The sequence below is a fragment of the Mastomys coucha genome, unplaced genomic scaffold (assembly GCF_008632895.1).
Source record: "Mastomys coucha isolate ucsf_1 unplaced genomic scaffold, UCSF_Mcou_1 pScaffold3, whole genome shotgun sequence".
NCBI classification, from domain to species: domain Eukaryota; kingdom Metazoa; phylum Chordata; class Mammalia; order Rodentia; family Muridae; genus Mastomys; species Mastomys coucha.
Genome location: NW_022196909.1, coordinates 47,000,469 through 47,023,007, shown reverse-complemented (window position 1 = coordinate 47,023,007; position 22,539 = coordinate 47,000,469). Strand labels below are relative to the sequence as shown.

The 22,539-nt window shown below is 45.5% G+C and overlaps 1 protein-coding gene across 1 annotated transcript in view; it reads right to left on the bottom strand.

The window, feature by feature from the left end:
• The window catches only part of Fkbp5 (FKBP prolyl isomerase 5), a 91,371-nt gene that overhangs the window by 43,764 nt on the left and 25,068 nt on the right, over positions 1-22,539 (bottom strand). Inside the window, exons 2-3 of the mRNA XM_031346603.1 lie at positions 4,595-4,717; positions 1,381-1,525 (exon numbers count right to left, since the gene is read on the bottom strand). Of these exons, the coding sequence (XP_031202463.1) occupies positions 1,381-1,525; positions 4,595-4,699 (250 nt within the window). The 5' untranslated portion in view covers positions 4,700-4,717. The remainder of the gene's footprint in view (positions 1-1,380; positions 1,526-4,594; positions 4,718-22,539) is intronic.

Here is a 22,539-nt window from a genome sequence, read left to right as displayed (position 1 = left end):
AATTCTATTCCTGCCCTGTGTGAGCTCTGTTCCTGCCCTGTGTGAGTTCTGTTCCTGCCCTGTGTGAGTTCTGTTCCTGCCCTGACTTCTTTTTAGTGATGAACAGTGATGTGGAAGTATAAGCCTTTGGTCATGGTGTTTCATCACAATGATAGAAACCCTGACTAGGACAGCTCCCAACTGCCGGGATGATGCCGGGATGACAGGTGTGTGCCATTATGCTGGCTCACGTCTCTCTGTTCTGTGGTCAACAGAACACCACTGTGCTTCTGCCCGCCACCTCCAATTTGCCATCACAGACAGCACCGCGCCTGAGCACAGACTCAGCTCTAACTACTGAACAACACCCCAGTCCTGGGCCATCATTTTTTAATTTTACAAAAGTGAAATATGTCTGACTTAATAGAAGCCAAGAGGAAGCCATTTGTTTGTTTCTGATTCAAGATGCAAACTGAACAAACTCACAAGGACCTGGGAAAAGGCAGGAGGGCAGGGTCACAGAATTCCCAGGAGACTGTCAAAAGTGGACGGGAGGTTCAGAAGGACAGCTGCACCAAAGGACTTTCCATACTGTATTCTGCTAAAGCACTGGTCTAAGCCTGAATGGACTACCTGTCCACACTTGACTAAGTACTGCACTGCTTCCTGGGAAAGGACTGGCTAACTGAGTCAGGCAGCTATTCTAACAGTGGCAGGTCTCACTGTGCAGAAGTGAAGCTTCACTCATTAGTGCCCACCGCGCTCACAGAAAACTCTCACGTTTCAGGAAGCTGGTAAGTGCACAGCAGCCGGCCACACAATTTTTTACAACTGGTTTTCGACCTGATGCTGCAATGGACAAACGCCGTCAGATGTTCTCCTGGAAGTGACAGGCTTATCTCACTCTACTTCAGGGAACACCTCTCAAATCTGAAGAGCTGCTGTCTGCCTTTGCAAGGAAGAATGGTGCCCACAGCAACATTGAGCTAGCTCACTTCCCAACTCAAAGTGCGCAAACTTCCACAGAAGGGCTGTGCTCAGGTCCCGAGAGCCTCCCAGCGGCTGCACTGTGTGTGTAATAATGTGCTGACTTAAGAAGCACCGGGGTGACAGCGACAGGAGAGGAAGTGGCAACATGATGTCGATTGCAGAGACAACTGTCACCCACGAAGGTCCCTGCAGTTTGTGCCTCTGCAGGTTTTAGGTTGCCAGTGTGTCAGTAAGTGAAAGTGGCATCACCTTCATACTGCTACAAAAAGAGGCGACACTACGGTCCCAGAAGGACCACAGAGATGCGTACGGATCCATGGACCACATTTGCCAGAGACAGGCTCCATTCCTCCTGTGGAATATAAAAACAGAAACAAACCGAAACAAACGCTGAGAACATTGCCCTCTTACCTTTGCCAAGGCTAAAGACAAACGGCTCGTTTCTGTCATGGCTGGACTCAAACTTCTTTCCGTTTGACAATTTCCCTTTGTAGTGGACAAAAACTTTGTCACCAATCATTGGGGACTCATCAGTAGTCCCTACTCTTTTGACAATCTGGAAGACAAACATAAGGAAGAAAAAGCGTAAAGCTTCTGCATTTGTAAAAGGACACACAGGCCACCCCGGCACCCCGGCACCCAGGCAGACGGGCAGTCACCGCCCACCCTCACGGCTCTCTCTGTTGTGCTCTCAGAAAACTGCCTTTCACTAACCCTCTGTGTTATGATTATTATTAGTGCTCACCACGGTATTCTCTCAAAATAGAAAGCCAGAGCCGGGCAGTGATGGCGCACACCTTTAATCCCAGCACTTGGGAGGCAGAGGCAGGCAGATTTCTGAGTTCGAGGCCAGCCTGGTCTACAGAGTGAGTTCCAGGACAGCCAGGGCTACACAGAGAAACCCTGTCTCGAAAAACAAAACAAACAAAGGAAGCCAGAGCAGAGGCAGAGGGATCACTGCAGAGACAGCCTGATCTACATAGTAAGTTTCAGGCCAGCTAGATTATCCTGTGATATGATTATTATTACTATCTCCAAAACACAAAACAGAATTAGCCAGGAAACCTCACTTGGTTGGTTGAAAGCCAAGATGCTAAAATCTCTCAGAACAACAGACCCACGAGCAGGCAGAAGGTATACAAACTAGATCAGCCAAAGACTGCGGGGCTTCTCAAACAGCAGAGTCAAAAGACAGGTGTGGCTTATTTGCTGCCCTCCTTTGCTAACGACCAGTTCCAAATGCTCTGCTATATGCCCTGACGTAATGGCTTACACTTCCAGTATGTGAGTAATCTGTAACATACAGACTTAGACGATACCAAGTAGCTTGTTTTCTAGTAAAGAAAAAGGAAAAAAAAGGAAGAACTTCAAAATGAAAAATATTTATCCATTGTAAAATCCAGAATATTTCTTCTATTCTTGGCAGAGCAAGCTGCTAATGCAGTTGTTCAATTCTTAGGAAAGAAAATGTACTGCAGGCGCGTGGTGGTGCAGTTCAGCCTGTCAGTCACCTGTGCCAACGGGCTCATTTCAGTGGGGGCAGAAGACAGCAGCTAACACACAACAACAGCCTCTTCTTATGTGTGTGTCTGTGTGTCTGTCTTCCCAGCAGGGTGAAACTTGTGCTTAAATCTTAACTTGCCTTAAAGAGAAAAATCTAGTTTTAATTTATGTAAAAAAAAAAATGTAAAACCAACTTAGACTTTTCTTTATTATTGTTGTTGTTGTTATTATTATTATTATTATTATTATTATAAACTTTACAAACAGAAAACTTTAAACCAGGGAGGCTGGCAAGCGCTCCGGGTCACAGCTATGAAACGCACTGAATCTTCACCAAAAGACTATAGGTGACTTGAAGGATCTAGACAGTAACCGATGTCATAACCTAAAGAACTTCAAACCACAAACCATTATAATAAGCCTAAACTCGTTGTTCTTACACTTACTCCCTAGAACAAAGGAGAATATAGTTTACTGTCGATTCAGAGAGCTCTGCAGGCTCGGCAGCAATGTACACTCCCAGCGGAGGGATGCTGTGGTCTGAGTGAGGGATGAATATGCCTCGTCCTCTCCAAAGCTTCCACTGAACTGATTGCTACTGGGACAGTGCTGGGACACGAGGCCTTTAGGAGGGGAGTAGGAAGTTAGGTGGAATCAAGGTCTACTGGGACAGTGCTGGGACACGAGGCCTTTAGGAGGGGAGTAGGAAGTTAGGTGGAATCAAGGTCTTGCCTCTGGAGCTCCCTGTGGAGGGACTGGGCTCGCTGCACAAGTTGTAGGAAGCTGTCCATGCCTGCCTGTGCCTCTCAGATCTTCGTGCCTTCCTGCCTTCTAATTTCTGTCTGAAGAGACTCCTTGCTAGAAGCAAGGAGATGCAGGCATGCCACGTTCTTGGACTTCTCAGACCATGGAACTGTGAGCCAAAATAAACTTCTCTCTTGAATCACCCGGTATTCGGTTACAGAATACACAGGGTCCGAGGGACCTGGGAGGCTAGGTCTCTGCACGCAGCCCCCTGAAAAGATCGGGTAGGAGGTGCTGCAGGGAGGTGCTGCTCTTGAGGAGCCTCCTGGAGCCCTGGGTGAGGAATTACAGCCACCAGGCTAAAAGCTGCAGGAAAAAGATCTCAATGGATTGACAGACAGCACAGAGAAGGTAACAGGAATACAAGGAGATTCAGAAGAGAACCACAGAAGGGAACCTGGCCCATCCTGGGACACAATCCTACAGTCCCAACTACTTAGGAGACTAGGGGAGGAGGATGGCAGGTTTAAGACCTGCCTGGGTTACACTGTAATTCCAAGCCAGCCTGGCAACTTAGTGAGACCCTAAGAACCATACCCAGTCCCACCATCATCAGAAGTACCGTCTCATAGCACTGTGGCTAAGATGAAAATTAAAAATTGTCCCTGGAGCTGGTTCAAGAGGATCCGAGCTCAGATTCCTTAGACCCGTGTGAAAACATAATCATGACCGAGTGTCTCCAGCCCCAGTGCTGGAGGACAGAGCCAAATGGATCCCAGAGGCTTGCTGGCTACCTAGACTTCCTCAAACAAGTTTCCTTCTAGGTTTGGTGAAAGACCCTGTCCCACAGAAAAATAAGGTAGAAAGTGATTGAGGAAGAAATCCCGACTGGGGGCAAGTATACATGCATATGTGTGCACAAATGCATGTCACACACACACTTTAAATCAATAGGAAATATGATCCAAATGTATATTCTGTGCATCCTTACGTCATGACACATAGAAACAGCACTTGTGTATGAAAACCAAGCCCTCTCCTTTTTCTCTACAGATTCCTTAGCAGTCACTGCAGAGCTCCAGCGCACTAGGATGGTATATTCAAACAGCAGTCTACATGCACCCTCTGAGTAAGGAGGGATTCCTTTGAGGTAAAGCATAACCTAGACTTGTTCTGCAGGGCCTAAGATGTGGGTTAATTTACCTAGCCCAGCCGAAGCTGCACCACCTATAATCTGAGATTACGCCCAACTATGAAGACAGATGGGAAGTGAGCCGTAGGGTTTGCTACTTAGCCCCATGCCATCCACAAAACAGGCTGCATAAAGCATCCACAAGGTCCCACGCAGACTCCCCGTCACACACCTCTATGGCCTTACCTTTAAAACTCCTCTGTCTTTCTTCGTAGTGATATCTTCGCCCTGCTCAACCACGGTGGTGGCTGGGTTTTCTCCATTGTTACTGGCGCCCTCATCAGTAGTCATTGTCCTTTGTAAGTAGACCTGCCAACAGAAACACATTTCCTTCAATGAAGGTACCACTTCTTAATACACCTGAGAAGTCCCTGAGAACTGAGCTTACGTAAGACTAAGAGAGTTAAGACACAGAAACAATACAGAAGCACTTGCTGTGGGCACGGACTGATGTCATCAGACAGGGAAATAAAACATCACCCACGTCTTCAATTTCCAGTCTAGCCACGGTCCTAGATCAGAGAGCAGTGTAAGTCAGGCCTGCCAGTAATTACAATCCTTAACAGGACGACCCAGGGAGAAGCTGCCCTTGCAGAACGTTAAACATTCTCCTACAGCCATATTCTTGAGAGAGAACAGAGAACCTTTCGGGTGCTCCACCACTTTCCTTCACACAGCTCACTGGTGAAGCCAACCAGCTCCCTTTCCATAACCAGCCACCCCCATTTCATGACTCTCTTCTTCCACGATGCTAATCCACGTCGCTTTGCCCATTTCACCCTTCCTTAGCTCTTCTCAACTGGATGTTGATATTTATGAAGCACTCCTGGTAGATAAAGGGTCTTCTAGAACACAGGTCGTGTGCTTTTCATATTAGTCTTTAGCAGGGAATGTAGACTGGAACTCTGAGGTTCGCCTTTTGCTCCTATTTCAGGCACTCTAAGCCTTTACTCGGAGTACTGTGCTCAGAATCCGAGCTCTGCTTCACAGAAGTCCATATTGTCCTGAACTCAATGAATGTGTAGACCTGTCTGCCTCCTGAGTGTTGTCACATGACCTTTCCTCATACAAGGCCAACCTGTATATCAGTGATCGATAGGCTAAACGAAACACACTTGTCTACTGCTGTGATTAATCTTATTCTGCTCCTTAACTGAGCAGGGAAATGAAGGGTTAATAACAATGCCAATTATTTTCTGACGCAGATTCTTATGTAGCCCAGGCTGGCATCAAACTGGACATGTCTTTCTCCGCAGCATCCTGAGTACTGAGGACATTACCAAAACCGACTCCACGGGCCACTTCTAAAGCTACTCCACACCACGATAAGGACAGTCCAGGCTCAGTCGAGTCAGTCACCTTCTGGGCCCTCTGTTTACAGTCAAAACCAAATCCAAACAAAACAACTTCCAGACTTGTAAAAAACCGCTTTGCTGATAGAACTAATAGTCGGGCCACTAAAATATGAGTGTTTTAACTCATTTCCAGACAAGCTAAGTTTTCTTCAGGGTGAGCAGTTTGTTGTGCTGAACGATTTTCAAAGAGAGCAGCATAATCCGGGCAGTCCCTGTGCTGGACTTTCTCGTACATCTTCTACCAGAATCAAAGGTCCACATGCTTGGCTGGGGTGAGTGAAAACCCAGAACAAGCCGCTCTCAAACAAACAACCTAAGTTAAGTACCTAGCTCAGCACACTGCTGGACTAGACACTAAGGGAAATTAGACAAGTGGGGCTGACTCTCAGCTTCTAGGACTTGGGGACACATATTTCTCATGCACAAGAGCTTATAGGGAGCACCTACACAGCAGGGGGAAAATGGTCTTTTAACATTTATTTATTTACTTATTTATTTATTTTTGGTTTTCCGAGACAGGGTTTCTCTGTATAGCCCTGGCTGTCCTGGTCCTGGAACAGACCGGGCTGGCCTCGAACTCAGAAATCCACCTGCCTTTGCCTCCCAAACTCTGGGATTAAAGGTGTGCACCACCACCGGCAGGGTTTTAAATGTCTAGAGGGAGCAGGTCATGAACTGTATCCTTGGGAAATGTTCTGTAGGTTTTCAGAGACACATGGACCTCTACCAAGAGAACATGACTGAAGCACTGAACACATCAAAACCACTAGGTGACAATTTCTTGAGAAATATCCAGCAACACTGCCCACAGATTACCCAGCAGCACCGCCCACAGATTACCCAGCAGCACGGCCCACAGATTACCCAGCAGCACCCACAGATTACCCAGCAGGAAAGGTGAAAGGGCCTTGTCAATAAGGCAATGGCGATGCCTCAGAACTAAAGAGTAACTAGTGCTCCCACACCAGGGAGAGAACTGAGCAACAGCAATGCTTTCTGAACACACACTGGCCCTAAATCCATGCAAGAATAAATTCACAAGGAACCCATGGTGCGCTTAGTAGTGCTGGCCATGCCACAGTGTGGGACTCTACTGAGCACACTCGCACAATTTACATGCATGCCACTGCACCATGCAATGCTAAACGGCGCTGCTCACAGCCCCTCAGCTCACACCGGAGGGAGGCTATCGCGAGCTATGGATGAACTTCAGTGTTTCTGCTGCACAAACGATGGATTCTGCTCTTATGGAAATACCATGGCTTAGGAACATACAAGGACCTACTGCCATTTCTCGGCAGGTAATATAAAAAAAGCAGTCTATCTTTGGACTCAATTGTACTAGACAAACAAGCACATCCATCTGTCGGTATGCATACTTGCTTTCATCTCGAATAAATAGTAAAAATATCTGCACAGCAAAGATTGTTTTAAAATAAACTATGACTTATTATCAATAAATGCTCTCCTTATGCGTCTATTTTATACACACCTATGCCCAGGATTGCTTAGGAATTTCTTGGGCAAAAAGGAGACATGAGTAGGAACATTAAAGAAACCTCATCTAGGGCTGGGCATGGTGGCGCACGCCTTTCATCCCAGCACTTGGGAGGCAGAGGCAGGTGGATCTCTGAGTTCGAGGCCAGCCTAGTCACAGGAAAAGCCCTGTCTCAAAAACTCAAAGGGTGTGAAAGGGGCTGACCTAACAACTAGCCTTCTAATCGGCACTGTGTGTCATCACCAAACGCTGTGGCAACAGCCGTTAGACAAAGTGCCTCATAGCAATGTAAGGGGAGGCGGACTTTATCTATAACCGGGAAGCTGGAAAGCTCAGTGGTTAGGAGCACCCAGAGAACTGATGCTTGATTCCAAGCACCCACACGGGGCTCCCAACTGTCCATGACACCGTTCCAGAAGACCTGATACCTTCTTCTGTCCTCTGCATGCGGATGATACGAAGAATCCATGCAGACAACATAAAGTTATTATGATGATTTTTTTCAGAGCTGAGGACCGAACCCAGGGACTTGTGCTTGCTAGGCAAGTGCTCTACCACTGAGCTAAATCCTAAACAGCCCCATCAAATTCATTTTTAAAAGAGAGAAAAAAAGTTTTCTTCAGCCAGGCACATGGTGGCGACAACAGCATACCCTGCCTGCAATACTCAGGAGTGGAGGCAGGGGGATCAGGAGTGTGGAAAACCAGAAAACAACCCCCCCCCTTTTTTTTCCAGCTTCAAAGCCATTTAAATCTTAAGGAATAAAGAAATAAACTAAGCTGGTCTGTGGTCCTGCACACCTTTAATCCCAGCACTCAGTTGGCAGAGGCAGGCAGATTTCTGTGAGTTCTAGTGCGGCCTGGTCTACAGAATGAGTTCCAAAACAGCTACGGCTACACACAGAGAAACTGTTTTGAGAAAAAACAAACAAAACCCAACCAAACGAAGTAAAACAAAACAACAAAGTAACCCCACCCCCAATCCTTTAATTTTCTAAGTATGTCCCTTTAATTTCATTTAGGTCACTAGAAGTATAGATTTTTGTAAACAAACAAATAAAATAAGTAGCCTTTTTGTTTTGTGGTATTATATTAAGAAGGCAATTCTTAAAAACCTTTAAGACAAACTAAGGAAAGTTCAGTATTTTTCTAACAGATCCTGTTTATTCTGGTGGAAAGTCACTTTCACCTAAGGCTATTATTAACTCATGGAAAAGCTAAAGGAGGGGAACTGAATCCCAGTGCTCCAGAGAGGGAGCACCCAGTCCTTCTGTTATGGACACACCAGACAGGCACTCACCTCCAAAGCGCCAGTCAGCGATCACCTGAGACACGACAGAGACACGAGAAGACACAGTGTCCCATCAACAGGTACTGACAACTTCAGGTAACTACAGTCTCTCCATGAGAAGCGACCCCAAGCTTTGCACAGTCTATGCATAATGGCTGGTGCTGCTCTTACGCCACAGTGTCCATCAGATCATCCCGGGCTTCTGCTCTTACACCACAGTGCCCATCAGATCATCCCTGGCTACTTTGTTAGAAGCGCTGAGGGACCACAGCAAGTATCTCTGAGCCCCGCCAACTCGTGGCCTTGTTACCTATAGCTTTCAGCTCCACACAAGAGAAAAGACACAGGAAAGAAACATACCTAGGCCTCAGAACACAGGGCATGTTAAGTGGACCTCCATTTTGACATTTTGTTTTAAGAATGGACTGGAGCCGGGCAGTAGTGGTGCACGCCTTTAATCCCAGCACTTTGGAGGCAGAGACAGGCAGATTTCTGAGTTTGAGGCCAGCCTGGTCTACAGAGTGAGTTCCAGGACAGCCAGGGCTACACAGAGAAACCTTGTCTAGAAAACAAAACAAAACAAAACAAAACAAAAAAACAAAAAAAGAAAGAAAAAAAAGAAAATGGACTGGAAAGCCCTCGTTTAAATTTCAACCTCAGACACGCCAGCCTAGAGACAGTAATCGTTATTTATTGGCAGACAAGAACTATACTTTAAAAAAGAAAAAAAGAGCTAACTACACAGGTAGAAGAAACAACTACACAGCTACATGAAATTACGCACTACGATTTAGCTACTTTCCCCCCAAAAATGTCTTTCTTCTACACCGAGGTGGTGGAGTTGGATAAACAAACACACACACACACACACACACACACACACATACACACATCCCTTTCAAATATAAATATATATATATATATATATTTGTGAATACACACACACACACACACACATCCATGCAGAAAATGACAAGATATTTCACATCAACAGTGACACCGTAAATAAATGGAAAGAAACACCGTAAGAGAGTCCAGTTCCTACCCATCAGAATGGCTATCATGGGGGAAAAAAGAGTGTAAGTGTTGGGGATCTTATGGTAAGCACTCAGTGTTGGAGCCCAGGCTGAGCAAGGAGGACTGAGTTGGCAGCCCAGTGCAGTGGCGCATGTGGGGTGAGGCAGCAGGGGGCTGAGACAGAAGGATCTCAGGGGCTTGCCTGGCCAGCCACTCTAGAGTTGGTGCAGGACTGGAGAGACTCCACTGTCTGTCAGTCATTCCATAGTGAGGGTTGACCTGCTGAGTGAGGGTTGGCCTGCTGAGCTGGCTGGCAAGGGAAGCCCTCCCTTGCCCTCACAGCTCCATGTACAGCACACCAGAGTTGAGCATCCGGGACTGTTCTCCTGGGATACAGTAGCTACGCTCCAGGACTAGAACCTCCGAACTCCCCTCCCAGGGCAGATCTGCTTTGCGGGGACGGTGCAGTCAGATGAATAACCGCTGCTTCGTTTCCTGTTTTGTTTTGGGATAGGGTCTCTCTGTGTAGTCTAGGCTCTCCTAGAACTCACAGAGATTCTGCCTCTGCTTCCTGAGCGCCAGAATGAAAGGTATGTGCCACCATTTTGGCCTGAATGACTAAGTAAGCAGGAGGCACAGGGTTGTATTGTTAGCAAAACAAAAGAGACCCTAGAGAATACTACACTAGCCAATGCTAACATTATACAATAAAGAAGAATCTGAATGAAGTATTTTACCTCTTCATATTTTACCCTACTGGGCTTCACGTAGGTTGAAAGACAGTTCTCAACACCATCCTACAAAAGTTGTTGTTTGCAGTGCTGGGAACTGGCTGAAGGGACATAACCTCATGTCCAGTAATTCTGTAAACCTCCTAGTAGTCCAAAAGACAACAAGAAAAAAAAGGTAGGTATGCACCACTGATTGTGAAAAGTCAGGGAGATTCCCAGAACTAGAAAGCAGAGCTCAATGGATCGAACGGAGAAGCAGGCTACTTCCCTGGGGTCAGCTGATGAGCCTCTCCGAGGCAGGGTCCTGACCGCGGAGTAGGGCATTACAAGTGCTGCACTGGACTTGGGGTTCACTAGAGAACTGAAGGGGCCAAGAGCAGGGCTTATGTTGGATCCCACAGACGAGTCAGGCTGCTCTCCCTCCGAGTGTGGCTCTTGTATTTTCCCTATGGAAAATACAAAAATATTTTTGCTTCTCGAAGTTACAGTAAGCAGAGAGGTATGCAGCTGTGACCTTCGTCCCTCAGCCCCGACGGGTCTCCCAGCCTTACAGTGTCGCTCGCTCCACAGACCCTGCAAAAATCACACCCTCTGCCCTAAAGTCTGCCTGGAGAGATGTCAGACCCGTCCTACCCTTCGGGTTGCTTACTAATTTTTTCTAACACTGTCAGCATTAGGATCACACGCGGAACTTTTAAAATGCTGTAGGAGCCTGACTCCAACCCAGAGGGGCCGGGGCTGAGTCAGCACCAGGGCACCAGGAGTGACAGCGCGCTACACGGTCTCTCAAGCAGCAGATGTGGCTGGAGGCACTGCTTCTCTCCTTCCCATCACTGTCCTTTTGCTCTATGCTGGGAGAGATTTTTGTTGACGGAATTTCTAGGTCATTATTTGGTCAGCAGGTACGGCCAATAGTATTTTTAGTGTGTTACAGAGACCTTTTAAACCTTAGTAGTGTTTTTCACCATCTTTTATTATTTGATTGCTCACTTCCCTGAGCACGTTGCCTGTAATTTTGTGACTATAACTTCAAACTTTTCTGCAGATATTGCTGAGAGTAAGAGAGGACATTTCTGAAGGTTGTTTGGAAACGACAGACGTGAAGTGTTGAGTCTACGGTTGACTAGTGTCTTTCAGAGGCCGCGGGCAACGGTAAAGATCGGGAGAGAGAAAGGCAGTGTGTCCTGAGTTTCCAAGTGAAGCAGGAGAGGGATCAATAAAGGTGCCAAAGTGACAGGTGGGAAGTCTGATGCTTGCAGCAGGGTGTAGAGGGGAACAGGAAATGCTTCGGCAGAGGGAAGGAAAGGGTTAACTGTACAAAGAACCAGTCATGCTTAAACTCATAAGGGAAACCGCCAAGAGGGAATGAAAAGTCAAGATTCAGAAAGGGGGTGCACAGGTTTCCCCATTAAATATCCACAGGCTGCATAAGGTAGAGCTGAATTAACAGTGTGGCTCAATAAAAATGACTCTATCTGATATGCATGGTGTTCTGCCTGAATGTATGCATGCATACCAGATGCCCATCTGGTATCTGCAAAGGCCACACGAGGGTAGAAGGTCCTCTAAGACTAGAGTTACAGATAGTTGTGGGCACTAGGAGCTGAATCTGGATCCTTTGAAAGAGCAGTCAGTGCTCTCAATTACTAAGCAATCTCTCTAGCCCCAAATAAAAATGTTTCCTCAAGTGAATGATTATGAAATGTGCAAACATCTGGAAATGCATACTATAAGAATGTCACCCAGTTGTGAGAAAGATGAGCTAACTCTATGTACAGTTGAAGATTGTTGAGCCTCTAACATTAAAACACTTATACTACCTAACTAGGAAAGAAATCTGTAAATGTTTACTCAAAAAGAACACCATTGCTTTCATTGGAGTGCATTAAGAAGAATGCAATCATGGTAGATACAGTGTGTCCCTATGGTGAGCAGTGATGACTTGGTCCTCTAGACACTGAAGAGTTCCGGATGAGAAGGCATGTATCAGATTGTGTCATTACCACTGCAGTTGACACAGTTTGCAGATGTCTATAGATTGTACCTGATTACATCTGCACAGGCTGACACCTAAATGTCAAATGTCTGTTTTCATTACCATCTCCCCTTAGGATTAAGACAGCTACAAACCCCATCGGCATGGAACAAGTGAAGCATCACCCACTGCAGATAGACAACCTTGTAATACTGATGAGCAAAACAAATAAAAACCAGAAAGCTGCCAATGGGGTCACCCACATACACTCTTTTTAATACACAAGGTCTGTGTACATAGCCCTGGATGTCCTGGAACTCACTATGTAGAGCAGGCTGACCTCAAATTCACCAGAGATCTGCCTGCTTTAAAGGGGTGTGTGCCATCACACCAGGCACCTGCACATCTTAGACAAGACAACAGCACATGCAGAGCAATTTGTAACATGACTGTGGGTGGGAGGAATGTGTATGTATGTGCTTGTGTGTATTCCAAACGTCTGCAAGGATCCTCGGCAGGCAGAGGCACAACACTGCTGAGACAGGTGAGTACACGGTAACTGGAGAACAAGACTGGCGAGAGAAACCCTATCTCAAAAACAAAACAAAACAACCCCAAAAATCACAGTGTGTTTATTAATGGGGGAGCGGATCACGCTACATCGTAGATGTGGTGGTCAGGACAGTTGCCAGGAGCCTGGTCTTCCTCCACCACATGGGCCTCAGGGATCACCTGCAGAGCCTTGTTACCAGCCTAATTCAGCATCCACAGTGCCTCCCGAAGACAAAGGGAACTCTAGCGGGGACGTACGGAGCAAGAGGCGCTCTCAAAATATATGGCGAGAAAACTCTTGGTACCAGTTAGATATTAGGGAGTTTAATGGTAATTAAGATAAAAACTATTGTCCCAACAACTCCTAAACAAATCCGACCAGTTCCCGACCCTCTTGCTTTGGGGCTAGGGACTGAATGCAGGCTAGCTAAGTGCGTGCTAGCAGCACTACACTGAGCCTGGTCCTCAGACATACACGTCCAGGCCGCTCTGCTGGCTGCTAGGACTTGGTGCAGCACCACTGGAACACGGCTGCTGAAGAAGCCAAGCACCCCCGGGGACAGGTCAAAACAACTCTGCCCACAGCACTGACGTCACTGCCTTCCCACCCTACACCTACACCCTGTCATGCACCTTCAGTGCTCGCCTGCCTGTTGGGGGAGGCAGGCAGTCCAGTCACTAACAAACTCCACAGAGCTCCTGGACCAAGTCACAAGCCCCCAGCTTAAAGGTGCCTCTGGCAGGCATAGTGTTGGTTAGACGCTGGAGAGACTGGGGAGCACTCTCAACGCTCTCCCTCCTACTACTGAAACCTCCTTCAGGGCTAGAGAGATGACTGGGTGGTTAGCAGCACTGGCTGCTCTGCTCTTCCAGGGGGCCCCGATCCAATCCCCAGCACCCACGGCAGCTCACAATCATCTGGAACTCCGGGTCTAGGGGATCCTTCGCCCTTTCCTGGCCCTCTCGGGCCTCAGGGATGCCTTTGGTTTACATGCAGGAAAAATATCCATTCACATAAAATTACAAAACTCCACTTATTTACTTATTTTAGTTTTTGTTGTTGCTGTTGTTGTTGAGATTTTGAGGCCCTGGGTTTGAATCCCAGGAGAGGAATCCAATAATCAACTGTGCTGTCAGGCACTGTTCTAGAAAATGTGTCTTCATAAAACATACACTTGGTACGGGCAGAGACAGAGGAATGAATCTATAACTTTGGGCCATACTGCTGTTTGGTTTTGTTTTTTGAGACAGGGTCTCACTCACTATGTCGTCCTGGATGTCATAGACCTTGCTAAAAAGCTAACCTCAAGTTCTGAGAGTAGCCTGTCTCTGCCTCCCAGCTGCTGGGATTAAAAGAATGTGCTACCACACCTGGCTCCATGTTCTTAATCTTGAAAGAAAAAAAAAAAAAACAAATAAATTTCTACTTGGTACCAGAGTGATGGATTACTATCTTGAGGTGGCTCATTAATGCCTAATCATTTAGTTCCAAGTCTGCACTGGTTTCTAAGAACAGACCAACAGAAGCCAGTAAATACCCCAGAGTGTGTATGTAATGTGTTGCTTTTTTAAAAACCTCCACTCCTTGGTCTAAGCGAAGGACATATAAGCAGTACTCGACACGTGTGGGAGTGACCTGTGGTTTTCTTTTCTTTTCTTTCTTTTTTTTTTTTTTCGAGACAGGGTTTCTCTGTATAGTCCTGGCTGTCCTTGAACTCACTCTGTAGACCAGGCTAGCCTCGAACTCAGAAATCCGCCTGTCTCTGCCTCCCAAGTGCTGGGATTAAAGGTGTGGGCCACCACTGCCCGGTGACCTGTGGTTTTCAAAAGCAGCCAGAAAAAAGCCAGTAAGCACCAGGTGGTATACGGAATCGGAGCTATGGTGTGGTGACACAGAGACCACTTCTCCAAACTGAATATGAAAATACTCTGCCGGACACACTCCAAACTTTAAAATTAAAAACAAGATTAAAATTAAAATTAAAAACATTTCTCCCAAGAAATGGTAACTTAAACTCCTGGGCATAATTAGGCATGCAGGTCTGAGGTGCACGGGAGCACATCCGTGTGTACACAGCACGCAGCAAACCTTCTAACTGCCTTCTAACTAGTTTAACAGCAAAGAGTCAAGAACAGAGGACCAGGACCACATCTCAGCATTGTTTATTTATTTGTTTGTTTGTTTATTTATTACATGTAAGTACACTGTCGCTGTCTTCAGACACTCCAGAAGAGGGCATCGGATCCCATTACAGATGGCTGTGAGTCACCATGTGGTTGCTGGGAATTGAACTCAGGACCCCTGGGAGAGCAGTCAGTGCTCTTAGTCGCTGAGCCGGCTCCAGCCCCTCACCATTACACATTAAACAGCAACTGAAGAAAAGGATGGTGAGTCGGGAGATGAGGAAAGAGCCTGGAACCGAGGTTTTACGCACCATCGTTTCCCTGCGCTGGAGCATTGTCGGCTCTAACGCGCGCCCGGGTCTGACTGCCCGCACCCACACACCAGCTCACAATCATCTGTAACTCCAGTCCAGGGTTATCTGCCATCGTCTTCTGGCCTCTGCAGGTACCGTGCACATGTGGAGCTCAGGCACACATGCAGCAAAACATGCATCCACATAAATAAAATACTGCATTCCCTTATAACATACAACTGTTTCATTAAAACACTTCAATGTCTATCAAGCAGATGTTAAAAATAGAGCAGATGTTTCTTAAAGAAGCCCTGCGCAGGAACAGCATTCTGTAACGAGGTGAAGGCAAGCAGCACACGTTCCTTAGAGCAGAAAAGCACATTACTGAATCCTTCCTGAACTAGCTCTAAAAATAATAAAAGATAAATTACAGCAAAATTCAATAAGTAACATCTGTTTGGAGTTTGTATACCTTTTGGATTTCTGGAGATTTGAAGGTCTGCGAGCACCTGGAATAAATCAGGTTTTAAAAAGAATATCACTTTGGGCCTGTGAGTGGCGAGCCTTCCTCAGATGAAAAGAATAAAGGCCTTGGTCATCTTGAATGGCCACGGTGAAGGCAGGAGGCTGAGACCAGGCACAGGCCCTCCTCTGCGGGCACCAACATTCAATTTCTCCAGCTATAAATTGCCAGGGTTTAAACTAAAGCCACATTCTGGCTGAAAGACTTTACATTTAGAATACCTTAATGAATAAATCTATGTCTTTATGGGAAGTCAGATTTGAAATCTGGAAAGAGAAAAATTCCCAAGGAATAAAACGTTCCGTTAGTATTCTAGAGCTCCCCTTTCCACTCCAGCCCCCTGGACAAAGAAGTTCCTTCCAAGCTGCCTAGGCAGGGCCCTAGCTCTCTGTCGCCGCCCTAACACATGACTACAGACTCGTGGGCTGAAACCACAGACTTTTATAATGTCTGTGCATTATAGCTCTGAAGGTGAGGCGTGGAGAAGCAGCAGGGCAGTGGGGTGGACTCTGACTGTGGACCAGGAGGAAGCTGCTTTGGCCATCTCCAGGTGCTGCCCCCAGGGTCACTCTGGCACTGGAGGAGGTCCCTTCCTCCATCCTCAAATGCTGCATGTCTCTGTTCTTTCCTACATCAGTTTTAACTGTTATTCATTTGTGTATTCCTGTGTGCACGCCTGTGAAGACCGGAAGTGGATGGACGGCAGGAGCCTTCTTGAGTTGCTCTCTCTCTATTTTTTTTTTTTTTTTTTTTTTGGTTTTTCAAGACAGGGTTTCTCTGTGTAGCCCTTGGCTCTCCTGGAACTCACTCTGTAGACCAGGCTGGTCTTGAACTCAAGAAACCCGCCTGCCTCTACCTCCCCAGTGCCGGGATTAAAGGTGTGTGCCACCACTGCCTGGTGTCCATCTTATTTCTTATGACATTGTCTCACTGAATGTATACCTGGAAGATTTAGCCAGACTGGACACCAGGCCCAGGACCCCTCAGTTCTGCTTCCCCAGACTCACACCACCACAAGTGGCTTTTCCTGTGAGTGCTGGGATCTGAATTCAAGTCCTGGTCTTGTATAACAAGCGCTTAGCAACTAAGCCAAATGTTGTCTCTTTCATCACTCCTTTGTAGTCACGTCTCTCTTCCTTGTAAGAGACAAAGCAGGGCCCAGCTGGATTGTGGAGGAGAGACCACGCTCCGCTTAGTCTTCAGCGCCTCTCTCACCCACAGCGTGTGCCCTGTGCCCTACAAAGCCCCACACACAGCCTTGTCATCACTTACTATAGGCACCCTGCCATCTGAACAAAGCCATGAATGTCTCCCTAAATGCTGCAGGCTCCTTCAATCCATACTTAGGGCTCTCATCTTCTTCTGTCCTTTCTCTCCATCATCCAGCTGGACAGCCATGTTCTAATCTGACAGGTAAGTAAAATCTGACATTTCTCCCAAATTGCCCTCAGCATGTCAGAGAACATCCCGGGGTACTTACTTCATCTGTCTTCCTCTTCCTCCTTTTTTTTCTTTTTTTCAAAACAGCATTTCTCTGTGTAACCCTGAACTCACTTTGTAGATGAGGCTGGTCTTGAACTCACAGAGATGCACTTGTCTCTGTCTCCCAAGTACTGGAAATCAAAGTTGTGTGCTACTACCCCCGGCCTTTCAATTCCATAACACATTAAAACTGCAAGAAAACAATACACACAGTGTACTTTGTTTTTCCTCAAGAATCACTGAAAAGTTCTCTCTACAAGGACACAAAGGAAAATGTAACCAGCACATTGTAAAAGCTGAAGAATGCGCAGTCATCATGTTCCTCAGCAGTGTGTGAAATGCAGTAACTTCTACAGACTAGCCTGCACATACTCTAGCATACAACATGTAAGTATGTGTGCTCTCCACACCCCATAAAGCCACCACTACTCCAGATAATGAATAAACGTGTCGTCCACAAAGTTCCCCTTGTGTCCACTTACAATTCCTTCTTTCACAGCTCAGGACTCCAGGCAGTCTCTGGTCTGCTTGCTGGGTGGTTTAGGCAGTCTCTGATCTGTTTGCTGGGTGGCTCAGGACTCCAGGCAGTGTCTGGTCTGCTTGCTGGGTGGCTCAGGACTCCAGGCAGTCTCTGGTCGGCTTGCTGTGTGGCTCAGGACTCCTGGCAGTCTCTGGTCAGCTTGCTGGGTGGCTCAGGACTCCAGGCAGTCTCTGGTAGGCTTGCTGGGTGGCTCAGGCTGCCTGCTCTCAAGCTCCAATGACTCTCCTGCCTCGTCTCTTATGCAGGAGTGTCACAACTAGTCCCACTGTTTTCTTTTACTTACTTTACTTCACAAAAATGTGCTGCATCCAAAGCTACAAAGATTTTCTTCCAAAAATTTCATAAATTTGTGCTTTATAGATAATTCTGTAATCACCTGGGTTTACTTTCTGAAGGGCCGTCAAGAGTCTTTGCGCTCACAATGCAGTAGAGGAAGTTAGAATGTTAAATTATTATTAAAGATTGTTCTTCAAGGGAAAGAATGCAAAACCCATTTTCTACCCAAAAGACTGGAGTGCTTGTGCCTTTTAGCCTGGTGACATCTGTGCTCCCTTGTGGATGCTCTCGCAAACGCGTACCCTCCGTGAGTCTAGAGAACCTCACGTGATGGAAGGTGGCGCCTGTGCCTTACAAAGAGCGTCAGCGTAGCTGCACCTGAACAGTACTTAGTTTGTTCCTCAGAGATCTAATCATGCTTTCTTATCCACGTGGGACTGAATTAATCATCATAAGAATAATGTTCACCAGATTGTGCTATGCTTAGATAAGCCTAAAATAAACCTCTCGGGGTCAGATTCCCAAAATCTGAAGCCATGATTGCTACTGAGCCATCGGGCAGGGGACTGCCTTGCCTCCGGAGGCTCTTTCTTCTCCTCTGCCCTCTGCTGGTGGACTTAGTCCTCAAGGGTTAAAAAATCTAGTGCTGTTTGGCAACCAGGTATTCCTCACATCTCACAATGTAGACGACTGAAGTATGACCGTGTATGGCTGATACTTTTTCTAATCTGATTACTGCTCCTGCTCACAAGGGTTAACCGCCTCAAATGTCTTTAACACTTTGTTAGACTTCTCCTTTCTAGCACTTTCACTACAACTAAACTTTTATTGGCTGGGCAGTGGTGGCACAGGCCTTTAATCCCAGCACTCTGGAGGCAGAGGCAGGCAGATCTATGTGAGTTCGAGGCCAGCCTGGTCTACAGTCAGGTCCAGGACAGCCAGGGAAACACGGAGAAATCTTGTCTCAAAAAACCAAGGTAAAAATAAACAAAAAAACTAAAAACAAAAATTTGAGAATGGTCTTGCTTATTAACAACACTTTAATGAATTTGGCAATTTATGGTTTATTAATTATGTTCCTGGAACCCCCTGTTGTCCACAGGGGGAAGCTACTGGATTCAGCTATTGTGGAATGATGGCATCAAATACTGAAGCAATAAATTTAAACAGGGGGGGCATACACCTACCTAAGTCCCCACATAGCAGTATGCATAGTGTAAAACACAGATTATTTTTTAAATTAGGAAGACCAATTTGCTCCACAACTTTTATTTGTGAAAGGACAATCTTTTGTATATTAAAAGATTTTAAGGGCTTATTTATCATTTTATGTATGTTAGTGTGGTTTGCTTAACTGTATGTCTGTGCTTTGTGTGTGCCTGGCAGCTGCAGGTCTACATCAGGCTCGGAGGCTGGAATCATGGACAGCTGAAGCCACCATGTGGGCAATGTCTCCTCCTCCTCCTCCTCCTCCTCCTCCTCCTCCTCCTCCTCCTCCTCGATTTTTGAGACAGGATTTCTCTGTGTAGCCCTGGCTGTCCTGGAACTCACTCTGTAGACCAGGCTGACCTCGAACTTAGAGATCTGCCTGCCTCTACCTCCTGAGAGTTGGGATTAAAGACGTATGTCACCAGAGCCTGGTGGACTATACTCTTAAGGGTGATTATTTCTACTTTTTTTTGGGGGGGGGCAATCTATTCAAATTTAACATTACGATCATGCTGGCATCATGCGACATGTTAATAACTACTTTGTCAGTGACACAGATGAAGCACTTCTCAGGATGCTTACTGCTCTGAAGCAAGCTTTGCTCTCTGGAGTCACTGTCTACTTACTTGTGTGAAGTAACTCATAATATCATCAATCTTCTTCTTAAACGCACACTCTACGTCTTTGTTTCTTTCATTTCAACTAGAATAGTGCGTCCTCTTCCCTCCTGCCCACTCAGGATGAGCTTCACAGACCACACTGGCGCTTTCCAAGTAACAGCTTCTTATTTCATTGGCTTGTGTTATTATTTTTCTGTGTTGTTTGTTATTTTTATTGATTTAAGCTTTTGTCTTTGACCTGTTTTATTTTATTTTTTTTAAATATAAAAAAAATTTTATTTTTTAAAAATATTACTTATTTATTTTTATTTGTATGAGTACACTGTAGCTGTCTTCAGACACTCCAGGAGAGGGCATCAGATCTCATTACAGATGGTTGTGAGTCACCATGTGGTTGCTGGGATTTGAACTCAGGACTTCTGGAAGAGCAGTCCGTGCTCTAACCGCTGAGCCATCTCTCCAGCCCTTCTGTTTCCTTTAGCTTTTGCTTTTCCCTCTATAGTTTCTTAACGAGTCTGCTACAGATGTTGTTTTATCACTTATACTTCTGGGGTTTTCCTTTGGGTATTTCTAGAAACTATAAACCACACATTTGGATGACTTAGTTATTAAAATTATTTCTTAAATTCAAGTATTTTTTCTAACCTTTGATTTTCTTGGAAGCATGTTTATGATTTTTCCATGTATCTTTCACTAATTTTTTTTTTTTTTTTTTTTTTTTTTTTTTTTGAGACAGAGTCTCACTATGTAGCTTTGGCTGGCTTAGTACTGGCTCTGTAGACCAGGCTGGCCTCAAACTCAGATCTTCTGGCCCCTTGCCTCCCAAGGTGCTGGTTTAAAGGTGTGCACCACTATACCCAGCGTTTTTGCTTTGTTTTTTTTTTTTTCCCATTTTATTTTATACATGTGGGTGTTTTGCCTGCATGTATATCTGTGTACCACATGTGTACCTACTGTTCTCAGAGACTGGAAGATCTGGAACTGGAATTACAGATGGTTATGAGCTACCACGTGATTGCTGGGAATTGAACCCAGGTCCCCTGGAAGGCTCGTCTTAATGATTTCATTTTTTTCTTGAGACAGGGTTTCACTATGTAGCTCTGGCTGTGCTGGAACTCACTATGTAGACCAAGCTGGCCTCGAACTCACACAGATCTGTCTGCTTGTCTCCCAAGTGTTAGGATTAAAGGCATGTGCCACTATGCTCAGACCCAGCATTAATTTTTAATTACTTTTGTCAGAATAAATAGTTGAGTATTAAGTCATTCAAACCCTTGACACTATCTTAGACTAAAAATATGGTCTCTTTCAGTCAGTTCTCATGCGAACTGAAAATAACGTGTATTTAGCTTATGCTGGGTAGGGTATCATATAACCGTCCATTCAGGAAGAAGCTGCTGGCACTTCCAAGTCTTCTAAATCGCTTCTGATGCTGTACTCACCCTGGGGAAGCAGGGAGGTAATGTGCTGTCCTATCAGCTAGTGAGAAAGAGATGGCAGCTGGAGGCCCCATGCCTCGGTTTATCAGATGCTGAATCATGTACTTTGAAGTTCTACTTATAGGTACATAAATATTTCAAACAGGGGCTGGAGAGATGGCTCAGTGGTTAAGAGCACTGGCTGCTCTTCCAGAAGTCATGAGTTCAATTCCCAGCAACCACAATGGTTGCTCTGTAATGGGATCTGATGCCTTCTTCTGGCGTATCTAAAGACAGCTATGTATACTCATAGAAATAAAATAAAGAATTAATTAAAAAATATTTCAAACAAATACTTAGGACTGATGACCCCTTAATATGAGGTCTTTATTCCTGATGAGCTTCTTTTGCTGTTGTTGTTTTTTACATTTATGTGCAACTGTGTGTGCATGTGAGTGTTAGCAGAAGAGATTGTCAGCTGGGGCTAAAGGGGGTGGTGAGTACTGTGTGGGTGCTGACAACTGAACTCAGCTCCCCTGGAAGAGCAGTGAGTACTTTTAATTACTAAGCCATCTTTAGCTCCTCATATTGGTAACTTTGTTGGCTCTAAAATCTAATCTGTGTAAAATCAGTACAATTATTTCAGCTTTCTTAGCAGACTTTTGGCTTATCCTTTCGTCTTACCTGTATGTTTTTATTCACACACACACAGCACAGTGAGTTTCTTCTAGGTAGCCTACCACAGGTTACTATTCAGCTTGTAAGTCTGCCTTTTAAATGCATATTTTTAGGCCATTTATATTTAATGTGACCACTAATATTATTTACATGTGAACCTATCTCCTTTATGTGTGTCACCTATTAATCACATCTTTTTTTATATTTCCTCTCCTTTTTTTGCCAAATGTAGAAATTCCTGGCTTTTTTTTTCTTTTGTCTTCAGAGGTTTCTGTAATCCCCTTTCTCTTCAAAACTTTAATTATATACACATTATATCTTCATGATTGTCTCATAGCTAAATGATTCCTTTTTCCCAGGCCATTAAAAAAAAAAAAAGAACAAAAACAAACAAACCAAAAAAAAAAAAATCTCTTAAGTAGACATTAAGTTTTCTAGCCTTGCCCCTGCACTGTCTGGGCCTGCCCCTACTCTCACTCTATGAGCTAGCACACTTCTCTGTAGGTCCCACTGTGAGCTAGCACACTTCTCTGTAGGTCCCACTGTGAG